General features: G+C 46.4%; 1 protein-coding gene across 1 annotated transcript; it reads left to right on the forward strand.

Moving 5' to 3' along the window:
• The first annotated feature begins 7,636 nt into the window (after positions 1 to 7,636).
• Positions 7,637 to 16,694, forward strand: LOC115182303 (microtubule-associated tumor suppressor candidate 2 homolog). The gene is made up of 2 exons (XM_029743931.1): positions 7,637 to 9,958; positions 16,360 to 16,694. Exons 1-2 carry the CDS (start codon positions 7,781 to 7,783, stop codon positions 16,651 to 16,653), a joined length of 2,472 nt encoding a protein of 823 aa, XP_029599791.1. The 5' UTR covers positions 7,637 to 7,780; the 3' UTR covers positions 16,654 to 16,694.
• The last annotated feature ends 266 nt before the right edge of the window (positions 16,695 to 16,960 follow it).

Here is a 16,960-nt window from a genome sequence, read left to right on the forward strand (position 1 = left end):
ACAACGCATACAAAGTAGCAACGCATGCAAACCTAGCTAACTAGCTGCCGAATAGGCATCAACTCACCACATAGCTTATTCTTAATGTTTGACTATACGCAACCAGAGTGAGGACAGACATTTTTCGGAATAAATGGGATGAGTGAAAAACGCAATGAAATAGATCACTCCCTACCCGGTATCTTATTCTGCCGCTATACAACTTTGTATGCGTTGTTTTTTGGCAACCTTATTATTTACTACGTTTTTGGAATAGATTCCTGTTGGAACGTTCCACAAATTATACCCACCCGGCTTGAAGTCATAAACAGCTTGAAGTACAGCGAAGAGCTGCTGGCAAAACGCACGAAAGTGCTGTTTGAATGAATGCTTACGAGCCTGCTGGTGCCTACCACCACTCAGTCAGACTGCTCTATCAAATATCAAATCATAGACTTAATTATAACATAATAACACACAGAAATACGAGCCTTAGGTCATTAATAAGGTTGAATCCGGAAACTATCATCTCGAAAACAAAATGTTTTTTCTTTCAGTGAAATACGGAACCATTACGTATTTTATCTTACAGGTGGCATCCCTAAGTCTAAATATTCCTGTTACATTGCACAAGCTTCAATGTTATGTCATAATTACGTAAAATTCTGGCAAATTAGTTCGCAACGAGCCAGGCGGCCCAAACTGTTGCATATACCCTGACTCTGCGTGCAATGAACGCAAGAGAAGTGACACAATTTCATGTTAGCAGGCAATATTAACTAAATATGCAGGTTTAAAAATATATACTTGTGTATTGATTTTAAAGAAAGGCATTGATGTTTAAATTGGTGCAACGACAGTGCTTTTTTCGCAAATGCGCTTGTTAAATCAACACCCGTTTGTCGAAGTAGGCTGTGATTCAATGAGAAATTAACAGGCACCGCATTGATTATATGCAACGCAGGACACGTTAGATAAACTAGTAATATCATCAGTGATTATGTTAAGATTGATAGTTTTTTATAAGATAAGTTTAATGCTAGCTAGCAACTGACCTTGGCTTCTTGCTGCCCTCGCGTAACAGGTAGTCAGCCTGCCATCCAGGCTCCTCGTGGAGTGCAATGTAAGGCAGGTGGTTAGAGCATTGGACTAGTGACCGGAAGGTTGCAAAAATGAATCCCTGAATCCCCCCTGAGCAAGGCAGTTAACCCCCGTTCCTAGGCCGTCATTGAAAATAAGAATGTGTTCTTAATCTGACTTGCCTAGTTAAATAAAGGTGTAAAAAAATTATTATAATAATAAAAAATAAAAAATAAAGAAATCGGCAAATCGGCTTCCAAAAATACCGATTAACGATTGTTATGAAAACTTGAAATCAGCCCGAATTAATCGGCCATTCCGATTAATCGGTCGACCTCTAATTAAGATCTTGCTAAAAAGACTTTAATCAGTTATAGAACCCATTGCCCTTTATGGTTGTGAGGTCTGGGGTCCACTCACAAACTAAGTATTTCACAAAATGGGACGAACACCAAATTGAGACTCTGCATGCAGAATTCTGCAAAAATATCCTCAGTGTACAATGTAAAACACCAAATAATAAATGCAGAGCAGAATTAGGCAGAACCTAAAAGGAAGCGATTCCCAAACCTTCCATAACAAAGCCATCACCTACAGAGAAATAAACCTGGAGAAGAGTCCCCTAAGGAGGCTGGTCCTGGTGCTCTGTTCACAAACACAAACAGACCCCACAGAGCCCCAGGACTGCAACACAATTAGTTCCAACCAAATCATGAGAAAACAAAAAGATAATTCTTTCCAATGTGTCAAGAAAATAAAAAAATTCTGAGCAAACCAGAATGCTATCTGGCTCTAAACAGAGAGTACACAGTGGCAGAATACCTGAACACTGTGACTGACCAAAAATTAAGGAAATCTTTGACTATGTACAGACTCAGTGAGCATAGCCTTGCTATTGAGAAAGGCCGCCAAAGGCAGACCTGGCTCTCAATAGAAGACAGGCTATGTGCACAATGCCCACAAAATGAGGTGGAAACTGAGCTGCACTTCCTAACCTCCTGCCCAATGTATGACCATATTAGAGACACAATTTTGTATATAGACTTAATATGACGTTTTAATTGCCTCTATTCTTTTGGAACTGCTGTGAGTGTTCTATCTGAGAAAACTAGATGAGGTGACCTGAGTTGATACTGGCTGACCCCAGAGTCTCTCAGAGGGGATACCGTCTGACCCCAGAGTCTCTCAGCGGGGATACCGGCTGACCCCAGAGTCTCTGAGAGGGGATACCGGCTGACCCCAGAGTCTCTCAGCGGGGATACCGGCTGACCACAGAGTCTCTGAGAGGGGATACCGGCTGACCCCAGAGTCTCTCAGAGGGGATACCGGCTGACCCCAGAGTCTCTCAGAGGGGATACAGGCTGACCCCAGAGTCTCTCAGAGGGGATACCGGCTGACCCCAGAGTCTCTCAGAGGGGATACCGGCTGACCCCAGAGTCTCTCAGAGGGGATACCGGCTGACCCCAGAGTCTCTCAGAGGGGATACAGGCTGACCCCAGAGGCTCTCAGAGGGGATACCGGCTGACCCCAGAGTCTCTCAGAGGGGATACCGGCTGACCCCAGAGTTTCTCAGAGGGGATACCGGCTGACCCCAGAGTCTCTCAGAGGGGATACCGGCTGACCCCAGAGTCTCTCAGAGGGGATACCGGCTGACACCAGAGTCTCTCAGAGGGGATACCGGCTGACACCAGAGTCTCTCAGAGGGGATACAGGCTGACCCCAGAGGCTCTCAGAGGGGATACTGGCTGACCCCAGAGTCTCTCAGAGGGGATACCGGCTGACCCCAGAGTCTCTCAGAGGGGATACCGGCTGACCCCAGAGTCTCTCAGAGGGGATACCGGCTGACCCCAGAGTCTCTGAGAGGGGATACCGGCTGACCCCAGAGTCTCTCAGAGGGGATACCGGCTGACCCCAGAGTCTCTCAGAGGGGATACCGGCTGACCCCAGAGTCTCTCAGAGAAATGGAATTGAGGAAGAAAGAGTGAAAGAGAAAGGAGTGAGAAACACACACCCATAATGCATCTCTCCATTCCAGTGTCCATGTTGCACTGCAGGCAGGGTACTGCCATGTCCTTTAAAACAGCTAGAAGGAGATATTTTTTTTAACATTTTAATCATTTAGCAGACGCTCTTATCCAGAGCGACTTACAGTAGTAAATGCATACATTTCATAATATATATATTTTTTTCCGTACTGGTCCCCCATGGGAATCGAACCCACAACTCTGGCATTGCAATATGTATAGCAGACAACACACTGATCTGATGGTGTAGCAGACAACACACTGATCTGATGGTATAGCAGACAACACACTGATCTGATGGTATAGCAGACAACACACTGATCTGATGGTATAGCAGACAACACACTGATCTGATGGTATAGCAGACAACACACTGATCTGATGGTATAGCAGACAACAACACACTGATCTGATGGTATAGCAGACAACACACTGATCTGATGGTGTAGCAGACAACACACTGATCTGATGGTATAGCAGACAACACACTGATCTGATGGTATAGCAGACAACACACTGATCTGATGGTATAGCAGACAGACAACACACTGATCTGATGGTATAGCAGACAACACACTGATCTGATGGTATAGCAGACAACAACACTGATCTGATGGTATAGCAGACAACACACTGATCTGATGGTATAGCAGACAACACACTGATCTGATGGTATAGCAGACAACAACACACTGATCTGATGGTATAGCAGACAACAACACACTGATCTGATGGTATAGCAGACAACAACACACTGATCTGATGGTATAGCAGACAACACACTGATCTGATGGTATAGCAGACAACAATACACTGATCTGATGGTATAGCAGACAACACACTGATCTGATGGTGTAGCAGACAACACACTGATCTGATGGTATAGCAGACAACACACTGATCTGATGGTATGGCAGACAGACAACACACTGATCTGATGGTATAGCAGACAACAACACTGATCTGATGGTATAGCAGACAACACACTGATCTGATGGTATAGCAGACAACACACTGATCTGATGGTATAGCAGACAACAACACACTGATCTGATGGTATAGCAGACAACAACACACTGATCTGATGGTATAGCAGACAACAACACACTGATCTGATGGTATAGCAGACAACACACTGATCTGATGGTATAACAGACAACAATACACTGATCTGATGGTATAGCAGACAACACACTGATCTGATGGTATAGCAGACAACAATACACTGATCTGATGGTGTAGCAGACAACAACACACTGATCTGATGGTATAGCAGACAACACACTGATCTGATGGTATAGCAGACAACACACTGATCTGATGGTGTAGCAGACAACACACTGATCTGATGGTATAGCAGACAACACAACACACTGATCTGATGGTATAGCAGACAACACACACTGATCTGATGGTATAGCAGACACACACTGATCTGATGGTATAGGCAGACAACAACACACTGACTGATGGTATAGCAGACAACACACTGATCTGATGGTTAAGCAGACAACAACACCTGATCTGAATGGTATAGCAGACAACAACACACTGATCTGATGGTGTATAGCAAGACAACAACACTGATCTGATGGTATAGCAGACAACTAAACGATCTGATGGTATAGCAGACAGCACACTGATCTGATGGTATAGCAGACAGAACAATGCACTGATCTGATGGTATAGCAGACAACACACTGATCTGATGGTATAGCAGACAACAATGCACTGTCTGATGGTGATAGCAGACACCAACAACTGATCTGATGGTATAGCAGACAACATACACTGATCTGATGGTGTAGCAGACAACAACACACTGATCTGATGGTATAGCAGACAACACACTGATCTGATGGTATAGCAGACAACACACTGATCTGATGGTATAGCAGACAACACACTGATCTGATGGTATAGCAGACAACAACACACTGATCTGATGGTATAGCAGACAACACACTGATCTGATGGTATAGCAGACAACAATACACTGATCTGATGGTATAGCAGACAACAACACACTGATCTGATGGTGTAGCAGACAACAACACTGATCTGATGGTATAGCAGACAACACACTGATCTGATGGTATAGCAGACATCACACTGATCTGATGGTATAGCAGACAACAACACACTGATCTGATGGTATAGCAGACAACAACACACTGATCTGATGGTATAGCAGACAACACACTGATCTGATGGTATAGCAGACAACAACACACTGATCTGATGGTGTAGCAGACAACAACACACTGATCTGATGGTATAGCAGACAACAACACACTGATCTGATGGTATAGCAGACAACACACTGATCTGATGGTATAGCAGACAACAACACACTGATCTGATGGTATAGCAGACAGACAACACACTGATCTGATGGTATAGCAGACAACACACTGATCTGATGGTATAGCAGACAACAACACACTGATCTGATGGTATAGCAGACAACAACACACTGATCTGATGGTGTAGCAGACAACAACACTGATCTGATGGTATAGCAGACAACACACTGATCTGATGGTATAGCAGACAACACACTGATCTGATGGTATAGCAGACAACAACACACTGATCTGATGGTATAGCAGACAACAACACACTGATCTGATGGTATAGCAGACAACACACTGATCTGATGGTATAGCAGACAACAACACACTGATCTGATGGTGTAGCAGACAACAACACACTGATCTGATGGTATAGCAGACAACAACACACTGATCTGATGGTATAGCAGACAACACACTGATCTGATGGTATAGCAGACAACAACACACTGATCTGATGGTATAGCAGACAGACAACACACTGATCTGATGGTATAGCAGACAACACACTGATCTGATGGCAGCTGTTACCCGCAGGGTCGGAACAAAGCATAGTCACTGGACCTGAGAAAACACACACACACGGTTAATGTCTCTGCCTCCCAGATCGTGGCTCAAATCTCGGCACTTGACATGGTATAGATCAGTGTGTGTGTGTGTGTGTGTGTGTGTGTGTGTGTGTGTGTGTGTGTGTGTGTGTGTGTGTGTGTGTGTGTGTGTGTGTGTGTGTGTGTGTGTGTGCGTGACTGCGGCAGCATGTGTGTGTCAGCTTAAGCAGCCATATTGAATGTGATGGGAATTGATGTGGGCACACACACACAGACACACACACACAGACACACACACACACAGACACACACACACACACACACACACAGACACAGACACAGACACAGACACACAGACACACACACACACACACAGACATAGAAAGCAGTGGGTGTATTTATGTTGCAGAAAGTGGCTGGAAATTGATTTGTAAAAGGTTCTGTTATTTTCTCCTCTCTCACTCCTTCCTTCCCCCTGTCTCCTTCCTCTTGAGGGGATGAGATAATTGCTGAACATTTCCCACTCTCTCACTCCTTCCTTCCCCTGTCTCCTTCTCTCCACTTCTTCTCCCGTTATTCGTCACTCCTCCCTTGGGAGATTCCCCGCTCGCACAGAAACATTCTGTAGGCTCAGATTTATTCTCCTCTCATCCCTTGCTTCTCTTCTCCCCTCGTGAGTAATAACAGTCTGTGGTAGGGGTTCTCAGTGTCCTTAGTCCCCAACCTGCTGTAAAGATGCCCTGAGTTATAAAGAGATTCCATTTTAAACTTCCCAGATGGGGATTCACTGAGCAGTGGAGAAAAAGGAAAGACTAACTTGTATGTAACTGATATGTAACTGAAATTAACCTTGAATATAACTTGTATGTAACCGATATTCTCTTTGTTCTTCTTCATTGCAGACTGAATCAGGGACAGCAGCGGTGACAGACAGACAGACTTCCCAACAAAATGTCATCAGAATGTTCTACCCAGTGATGTCATCAGAACCCTCTAACCAGTGATGTCATCAGAACCCTCTACCCAGTGATGTCGTCAGAACCCTCTACCCAGTGATGTCGTCAGAACCCTCTAACCAGTGATGTCATCAGAACCCTCTACCCAGTGATGTCATCAGAACCCTCTACCCAGTGATGTCATCAGAACCCTCTAACCAGTGATGTCATCAGAACCCTCTACCCAGTGATGTCGTCAGAACCCTCTACCCAGTGATGTCATCAGAACCCTCTACCCAGTGATGTCATCAGAACCCTCTAACCAGTGATGTCATCAGAACCCTCTACCCAGTGATGTCGTCAGAACCCTCTACCCAGTGATGTCGTCAGAACCCTCTACCCAGTGATGTCATCAGAACCCTCTACCCAGTGATGTCATCAGAACCCTCTAACCAGTGATGTCATCAGAACCCTCTACCCAGTGATGTCACCAGAACCCTCTACCCAGTGATGTCACCAGAACCCTCTACCCAGTGAGCTCAAGGTCAAACCAAGGTCACAGGTGGAAAGGAGGAGTGAAAAAAGGAAGGATGTGAGATGAGATTTCATTCTCTTGTTCCCTGGCTATAACAAAGACCCAGAAAGCACCCATAGAGAGAGAGGGAGAAGAGAGAGAGAGGGAGAAGAGAGAGAGAGGGAGAAGAGAGAGAGAGAGAGAGAGGGAGAAGAGAGAGAGAAGTAAACAATAGAAGGAAAAAGAAAGAGAGAGAAAGAAAGGAGGAGGAGAACACACAAATCCATTAATGGCAGCAGAACCCGAGAGGTGTCTTTGAGATTGCCTGAAGGACCCTTCCTCCGCTATGAGTGTCCCAGCTGGTCTCCAGAGTCTGTCTGTCAGCGGACGAGACATTAAAAACAACAACAACAAATCTCATGTCCTGTTTCACCCTCCGACTGGAGATGCTAACGCTAACCAGCTAGTGCTAATGGGGGAGGACCCAGACGACCAGGCCTCCAGCCCTCTACCCCCCCTGGTGGCCCAGAGCGAAGCCCAGGACAAGCTTATTATCTGGGGCACGGAGGAGCGATGTCTGAACCATGACATCCAGAAGTTGGAACTGCTTGAGTGTCGCGAGATACACACCTTCCATGCAGATGGAGGTGGGGGTGGAAAGAGAGTAGGAGAAGATGAGGAGGATGATGATGAAGGAGAGGATTCTAACGGAGGAGCAGGTGAAGGACTGCTGTCGATCTCTTCCAGCTCCACGGCCAGCTGTGTTTCTGTTCACAGGAACGATAACGATAGCAATGGGAGGGACAGAGGGATGGATAGACAAAAAGAGGTAAAGAGAGAGAGAGAGATGCTCCGTCAGGACCTCAACTACAGCGGCCCTCGATCAGAAGGAGGTAAAGAGACGGGAAGAGGAGGAGGAGGAGGAGGAGGAGAGCAGAACAGCGGGGGTGACAGAGGGAGTCTCTGTGTGTCTGCTGTGTCCACCCTGAGTAGCAGTCTGGACCCTACTGGACAACCATTGACCTTTAACCCCAATCCCACTACCTCAGCCAAGAGAAGGGTTCCCCCTGTCGGCCTGAACTCCACAGCAGCACCACACTCTCAGGACACTCCTAACCTGGGAGGACTTCAGTACTCGACGTCAACTGACCAAGAAGTACATCATCAGTACCAGGAAACATCTAACCTGGAAGTAGAACTGTCGAGGGGTCAAAGTGGCCAAAGTGCGACAGAGGAGGGGTCTACACGGGATGTTGGGTGTTACCAGGGAAACAGCATTTTGTCCTCCTCAGATGGAGGGATAGGACAGAGGAAAAAGGGAGCAGGGCCTCCTCCTCCTCGCAGGCAACAGCTCGTCCGACCTCTCTGTCAGTTGGAACCAGGAAGAGGGAGGAGCTTAGCTGAGCCAATCACAAGACGGCGCTCCTCGACCTCTCCCTCCCAGTCTCCTGATGCAGGTCATAAGGTCGTGGACCCAGGTCACCACGGGGTCGACGGCAGGCGAACACAAGAGACCCTAGAGGTCAAGAGTTCAATGGTCAACTGTAGCAATTACTCCCACCCCCATTACCAGCCCAGTTCCTGCCCCGGAGCTCCCCAGGCCAGCCAGTCTGCCCAAAGAGAGGCTCGTTCCCTGGATAGACGTGGGATCAACTCAGAGCGTACCTCTAGCCTGGAGAGGAGACATCAGTACCAGGACCAGTCTCAGCTCAGATACCATAGAACTAACCGCTGTGGGGCTACCGTCACCTCTCAACCACACTCACACACACCCCCTCGCTCCCCACTCGGAACCCCACAGGGGTCACCACGGAGACAACAACAACAACAGCCGATGTCCCCTTCGAGGATTATTACAGGTTCAACTAGGTATCCCCAGGGCTATGGTAGCAATGGGCTTAGACCACCTCTCAAATCTAACCTCGCTTCTACAGGGATACCCATACCTCCTCTACACCACCAGGCCCCTAACCCCAGCCCCAGCCCCCCCAAGCCCAAAGGAGTGCGGCCCAAAATCATCACCTACATCCGGAAGGGTCCTCAACTCAAACCCCAGGCTTCAGATGGGCCTTACCAGGTCTCCTCCCTGCCCTCCAGGCTTTCTGCCTATACACATACACACTCCCCTGCCACACACACACCTCAGAAGCACTCTTCTAGCTCCAAAACGCACACTAACACACACTCCCGCGGCATAGCGTCCAGAAACACACCGGTCCTGAGTGCCTCCAACCTCCTCTATGACAAATACAGACAGGAGATGCAGAAAAACCGTCTGTTCAACTCTGGTATGATGGGAACGGGGATCCGATCCCATGGCCACACACACACTGTCCCCCCGACACACACACAGTTTGGCTCTCACACACACACCCACACACACACTGTCCCCCCGACACACACACAGTTTGGCTCTCACACACACACTGGAGCCCACACTCGTAGCCACACAGCCCCTCCGAAGCTGGGCAGCAAGGCTGAGAGCTTCTATGGACCACTGGTGGACAAGTACCAACCAGCAGAGGTAAGGAGGCAGAGAGGGAGGCAGGGTGGGAGGGAGGGAGGGAGACAAAGAGAAAAGGATTGTTGTGTAGTGTTGTGTTTTATTGTATTGTGGGTGTGGAGAATGGGATGGTGGAGGTATTTGCCTGTAGAGACGGAGAGATGGATGGAGTGGGTATCTACCTGGGTGGAGAGTGACGGTGGAGAGAGGGAGAAAGGGACAGAGAGGGAGAGAGATAGAGAGACGGTCTGGTCCTAAACCACACAAAAACAACACTAGACACTATGGAACACAAAGCTTTAACTATCTCATCCTGGAATAGACAAGGTCTGAGGTCATATGCCTTTGGCCTAAAAGAAATTGGAAAATACAGACATTGTCATCCTACAAGAAACATGGTGTAAAGGAGACGGACCCACTGGTTGCCCTCTAGGTTACAGAGAGCTGGTAGTCCCATCCACCAAACTACCAGGTGGTATAGAGGAGATGGACCCACTGGTTGTCCTCTAGGTTACAGAGAGCTGGTAGTCACATCCACCACACTACCAGGTGGGTGGTATAGAGGAGATGGACCCACTGGTTGTCCTCTAGGTTACAGAGAGCTGGTAGTCCCATCCACCACACTACCAGGTGGTATAGAGGAGACGGACCCACTGGTTGTCCTCTAGGTTACAGAGAGCTGGTAGTCCCATCCACCACACTACCAGGTGGTATAGAGGAGATGGACCCACTGGTTGCCCTCTAGGTTACAGAGAGCTGGTAGTCCCATCCACCACACTACCAGGTGGGTGGTATAGAGGAGATGGACCCACTGGTTGTCCTCTAGGTTACAGAGAGCTGGTAGTCCCATCCACCACACTACCAGGTGGTATAGAGGAGACGGACCCACTGGTTGCCCTCTAGGTTACAGAGAGCTGGTAGTCCCATCCACCACACTACCAGGTGGTATAGAGGAGACGGACCCACTGGTTGCCCTCTAGGTTACAGAGAGCTGGTAGTCCCATCCACCACACTACCAGGTGGTATAGAGGAGATGGACCCACTGGTTGCCCTCTAGGTTACAGAGAGCTGGTAGTCCCATCCACTAAACTACCAGGTGGTATAGAGGAGACGGACCCACTGGTTGCCCTCTAGGTTACAGAGAGCTGGTAGTCCCATCCACCACACTACCAGGTGGTATAGAGGAGACGGACCCACTGGTTGTCCTCTAGGTTACAGAGAGCTGGTAGTCCCATCCACCAAACTACCAGGTGGGTGGTATAGAGGAGATGGACCCACTGGTTGTCCTCTAGGTTACAGAGAGCTGGTAGTCCCATCCACCACAATACCAGGTGGGTGGTATAGAGGAGACGGACCCACTGGTTGCCCTCTAGGTTACAGAGAGCTGGTAGTCCCATCCACCAAACTACCAGGTGGTATAGAGGAGATGGACCCACTGGTTGTCCTCTAGGTTACAGAGAGCTGGTAGTCCCATCCACCACACTACCAGGTGGTATAGAGGAGACGGACCCACTGGTTGCCCTCTAGGTTACAGAGAGCTGGTAGTCCCATCCACCACACTACCAGGTGGGTGGTATAGAGGAGATGGACCCACTGGTTGTCCTCTAGGTTACAGAGAGCTGGTAGTCCCATCCACCACACTACCAGGTGGGTGGTATAGAGGAGACGGACCCACTGGTTGTCCTCTGGGTTACAGAGAGCTGGTAGTCCCATCCACCACACTACCAGGTGGGTGGTATAGAGGAGACGGACCCACTGGTTGTCCTCTAGGTTACAGAGAGCTGGTAGTCCCATCCACCACACTACCAGGTGGGTGGTATAGAGGAGATGGACCCACTGGTTGTCCTCTAGGTTACAGAGAGCTGGTAGACCCATCCACCACACTACCAGGTGGGTGGTATAGAGGAGACCCACTGGTTGCCCTCTAGGTTACAGAGAGCTGGTAGTCCCATCCACCACACTACCAGGTGGTATAGAGGAGACGGACCCACTGGTTGCCCTCCAGGTTACAGAGAGCTGGTAGTCCCATCCACCACACTACCAGGTGGGTGGTATAGAGGAGACCCACTGGTTGTCCTCTAGGTTACAGAGAGCTGGTAGTCCCATCCACCACACTACCAGGTGGGTGGTATAGAGGAGACGGACCCACTGGTTGTCCTCTAGGTTACAGAGAGCTGGTAGTCCCATCCACCACACTACCAGGTGGTATAGAGGAGACGGACCCACTGGTTGTCCTCTAGGTTACAGAGAGCTGGTAGTCCCATCCACCACACTACCAGGTGGGTGGTATAGAGGAGACCCACTGGTTGTCCTCTAGGTTACAGAGAGCTGGTAGTCCCATCCACCACACTACCAGGTGGGTGGTATAGAGGAGACGGACCCACTGGTTGTCCTCTAGGTTACAGAGAGCTGGTAGTCCCATCCACCAAACTACCAGGTGTGAAACAGGGAAGAGACTCAGGGGGTATGCTAATTTGGTATAGAGCAGACCTGACCCACTCTATTAAATTAGTCAAAACAGGAACATTTTACATCTGGCTTGAAATTAATAAGGAAATTATCTCAACAGATGCTACCGAAATCCCCCCATTTATTTATTTATTTTTATATATTTTTATTTAACCTTTATTTAACTAGGCAAGTCAGTTAAGAACAAATTCGTATATACAGTGACGGCCTACCAAAAGGCAAAAGGCCTCCTGCGGGGACGGGGGCTGGGATTATAAATATATAAAATATAAATATAGAACAAAACACACATCACGACAAGAGAGACAACACAACACTACATAAGGAGAGACCTAAGACAACAACATAGCATGGCAGCACTACATGACAACACAGCATGGTAGAAACACAACATGGTAGCAGCACAAAACATGGTATCAACATTATTGGGCACAGACAACAGCACAAAGGGCAAGAAGGTGGAGACAACAATACATCACACAAAGCAGCCAAGTAAGAGTGGCCATGATCGAGTCTTCGAATCTCCATACTTTAACGATGACAGCTTTTCCATCCTAGATGGGGAGATCAATCATTTCCAGGCCCAGGGACATGTGCTAGTCTGTGGCGACCTACATGCCAGAACTGGACAAGAACCTGACAATTCTTAGCACACAGGGGAACAAACCCCTGCCTGGAGGTGACAGCATTCCCTCCCCCACATGCCCCCATAGACACAACTATGACAAAACAACCAACAAAAACGGGTCACAACTCCTGCAGCTCTGTCGCACGCTGGGTCTGTATATAGTCAATGGTAGGCTTCGAGGAGACTCCTATGGTAGGTACACCTATAGCTCATCTCTTGGCAGTAGTACTGTAGACTACTTTATCACTGACCTCAACCCAGAGACTCTCAGAGCGTTCAGTCAGCCCACTGACACACATCAAAGCCAAAGGAACTGAATAATATTAAGACAGGCCATAGATGAAAGGAGAGTAGTATAGAAACCTACCTTAGGCAACAACAAATTCACTCCCTTCTAGACAACTTCCTAGACAAAACGTTTCACTGTAATAGTGAAGGTGTAAACTTGGCAGTAGAAAACCTGAACAGTATATTTGACCTCTCAAATACGTACTTCGGCCTAAACATCAGCGCCACAGGTAACTTCTACAAAGCTGTGAACGATCTGAGAGACAAGACAAGAAGGGCCTTCTATGCCATCAAAAGGAACATAAAATTTGACATACCAATTAGGATCTGGCTAAAAATACTTGAATCAGTTATAGAACCCATTGCCCTTTATGGTTGTGAGGTCTGGGGTCCACTCACCAACCAAGAATTCACAAAATGGGACAAATACCAAATTGCATGCAGAATTCTGTAAAAACATCCCCAGTGTACAATGTAAAACACCAAATAATACATGCAGAGCAGAATTAGGCCGATACCTGCTAATTATCAAAATCCAGAAAATAACCATTAAATTCTACAACCACCTAAAAGGAAGCGATTCCCAAACCTTCCATAACAAAGCCATTACCTACAGAGAGATGAACCTAGAGAAGAGTCCCCTAAGCAAGCTGGTCCTGGGGCTCTGTTCACAAACACAAACACACCCCACAGAGCCCCAGGACAGCAACACAATTAGACCCAACCATATCATAAGAAAACAAAAAGATAATTACTTGACACATTGGAAAGAATTAACATAAAAACTGAGCAAACAAGAATGCTATTTGGCTCTAAACAGAGAGTACACAGTGGCAGAATATGTGACCACTTTGACTGACCCAAAATTAAAGAAATCTTTGACTATGTACAGACTCAGTGAGCATAGCCTTGCTATCGAGAAAGGCCGCCAAAGGCAGACCTGGCTCTCAAAAGAAGACAGGCTATGTGCACAATGCCCACAAAATGAGGTGGAAACTGAACTGCACTTCCTAACCTCCTGCCAAATGTATGACCATATTAGAGAAACATTTTTTTTAAATTATAAAAACCTGTTTTTGCTTTGTCGTTATGGGGTATTGTGTGTGGGGTATTGGGTCTGGACAGGGGTGATGTGGTTGATGTTTGTATGTCTATGTTTTGTGTTGTCTATAAAATCTAAAAATAAAATTGTATATAAAATAATGCAGCGCACAGCTTTTGACCAGAGCCCATGTATGGAATGGTTTTAGAAGTGCTGATTACCAATGAGCCTTTGTGTTTCTGTTGTGATAAAGAACACAATTAAGAAAGAAATATAGAACACCCTAACCCTTAAAACAGCCTTTGTCCTTGTGGGGACCTGGGAATGACCCCACCAGGGAGAATTTTACTTGTTTTATCATCCTTGTGGGGATATCTGGTACTGAGAGTAATACACCCCCCCCCCACACACACACACACTAAAATACACAGAATCGTGGAATGTAATTTGCTGACTTTGAAACAAAAACTTGGAAAAAGAAAAAAAATTGCTCTCTACTCTTCATTGCAGTTTGATGTAGTTTAACATTTTCTGAAGTTGTCTGCAATATGTTAATCTACAGTACCAGTCAAAAGTTTGGACACACCTACTTATTCCAGGGTTTTTCTTTATTTTATACTATTTTCTACATTGTAGAAAAGTAGTGATGAAATCAAATTGATGTAATAACCAAAATCATCATCAATCATGTAGTAACCAAAAAAGGGTTAAACAAATCAAAATCTTCAAAGTAGCTTTGCCTTGATGACAGCTTTATGTATTTGTCTATGATTATAGACTAAAGAGTATATGATTGTGGGACAGGAGCACCAAGTCGACTGTCCACTGCATGGTTTAATAATCTCCCCATAATCTCTTGTGGACAGACGCACGTAACATAAATGGTAGTAGCATGTGTCAACAGACTGTGGGAAATGACAACTAAAGAGGAAATTTGTTCTGGTACACTGCATGGCTTGTCTGCCCACTGTATTCCAGTTTGTGCCAAGTCTTCATGAGCGACAATAAGAAACTACAGTGGAGACAGGGGACAACCTTTTGAGGTTCCACTGCATGATTCGTCATCCTGTTGGATGTTTTGGGTCATATTTATTTAAGGTCCATATGTGTTGAGAAGAGATTGGAACCAGGAACGAAAAAGCTCTCTTTGAAAATGATGAGCAAGTCTATGGGCCAAAGGTCCCCCTTCCCCCTTCCCTCAAAAAGATGCTAAAACCTGCAAAATGGCGATTTGTCCAAAGCACTGGAACTAATGCTTATCTCCCATTGTATCATGACAGATCTACAGTACCATTCTGTCCACAAGAGATTAGATTGTTATAGATTTTGTGCATAACATTTGGGGGAATGTTAGGAAAACATTCATAGGATATTTTATTTAAAAACATAATTATAAGGTCAAAATAACAATCTGAAATTGTGAAAAGTTTGATTATGACCTTTTTTTGAGAAAAATAATCCTTTTCAGGTGGGAAGGAACTTTTGGCCCACATCACGACATCACAATCTGATCTGATTATAATAGACGAATGACCGCTTATCTGGGTAAGGCGGTGGGCTCTACAATCCTATCAGCCAATCAGGGCTGTGTATGTAAATATCTTCAAATTTGTTTCCTAACGCCCACACGATCAGACTGAGCAGGAGGCTCTGGGAAATAAATGATTTCATTAAAGTCTCATTAAATAAACATACTTACACAATGAAAAACACTTTTCAGATGTTTTTTTAAAATATTTTTTTATCAAAAACATTATTTTAATTGGAATGTTTTTTAAAAACACTAGCATATGTTCTGGGAATGTTCCCGGTTTGCTGGGAGTGCACGATATAGGGAGTAGGCCATTTGGAACTCATGCTAAAATGTCTCCTCCACAGGAACCCTATGCATAATTTAACATCCTCTTCAGAGGTTTCTGAAATGAACATTTACTGTAGTTTACTGTAGCCTAACTCACCACATGGCTTAACTTCCATTTCATTCTCACTTTTCAGATGGGTAGAAATGCGGGCAGCGAGGACCCCTCAGGCCCCAGGATGGCAACGCAGGCGGCTCAAGCCGGCGGCAGTGGCAGTCTGCTCCGCTCTGGCATAGGGATGCGCCCGCAACTGGGTCTGGGAGCTGTTGCACGGGCAACCCCGGGGTCTGTCGTTGTCACAGCAACCAAGAACCAGATGATGGTTCAGGGTCAGAGGACAACATTGGGATTCAGTCAACCAGTGCAGGCCGTCAGCCCAGCGACCAATCAGAATGGACAGGACAATACAGGTGAGAGGAGAAACGATTAAGCTTACAGTGTTAGAGTTTGCGATGAACATGTTACTTAGTAACAATTTCAGTTCCAACGATTTCAATGAACATTCCAAAATGTTGCAGTGAAACGTCAAACAACACATTTTAGCTGCAATAAGCACATTTTATATTACTTTTCTAATCCTACTACAGGTAACTGCCAAAATAAAGGAAACACCAACATAAAGTTTCTCAATAGGTTGTGGGACACCACGAGAACGGCTTCAATGAGCCTTGGCATAGATTCTAGAAGTGTCTGGAACTCTATTGGAGGAATGCGACACCCTTCTTCCACCATCGAAA

The sequence above is a fragment of the Salmo trutta genome, unplaced genomic scaffold (genome assembly GCF_901001165.1).
Source record: "Salmo trutta unplaced genomic scaffold, fSalTru1.1, whole genome shotgun sequence".
Taxonomy (NCBI): domain Eukaryota; kingdom Metazoa; phylum Chordata; class Actinopteri; order Salmoniformes; family Salmonidae; genus Salmo; species Salmo trutta.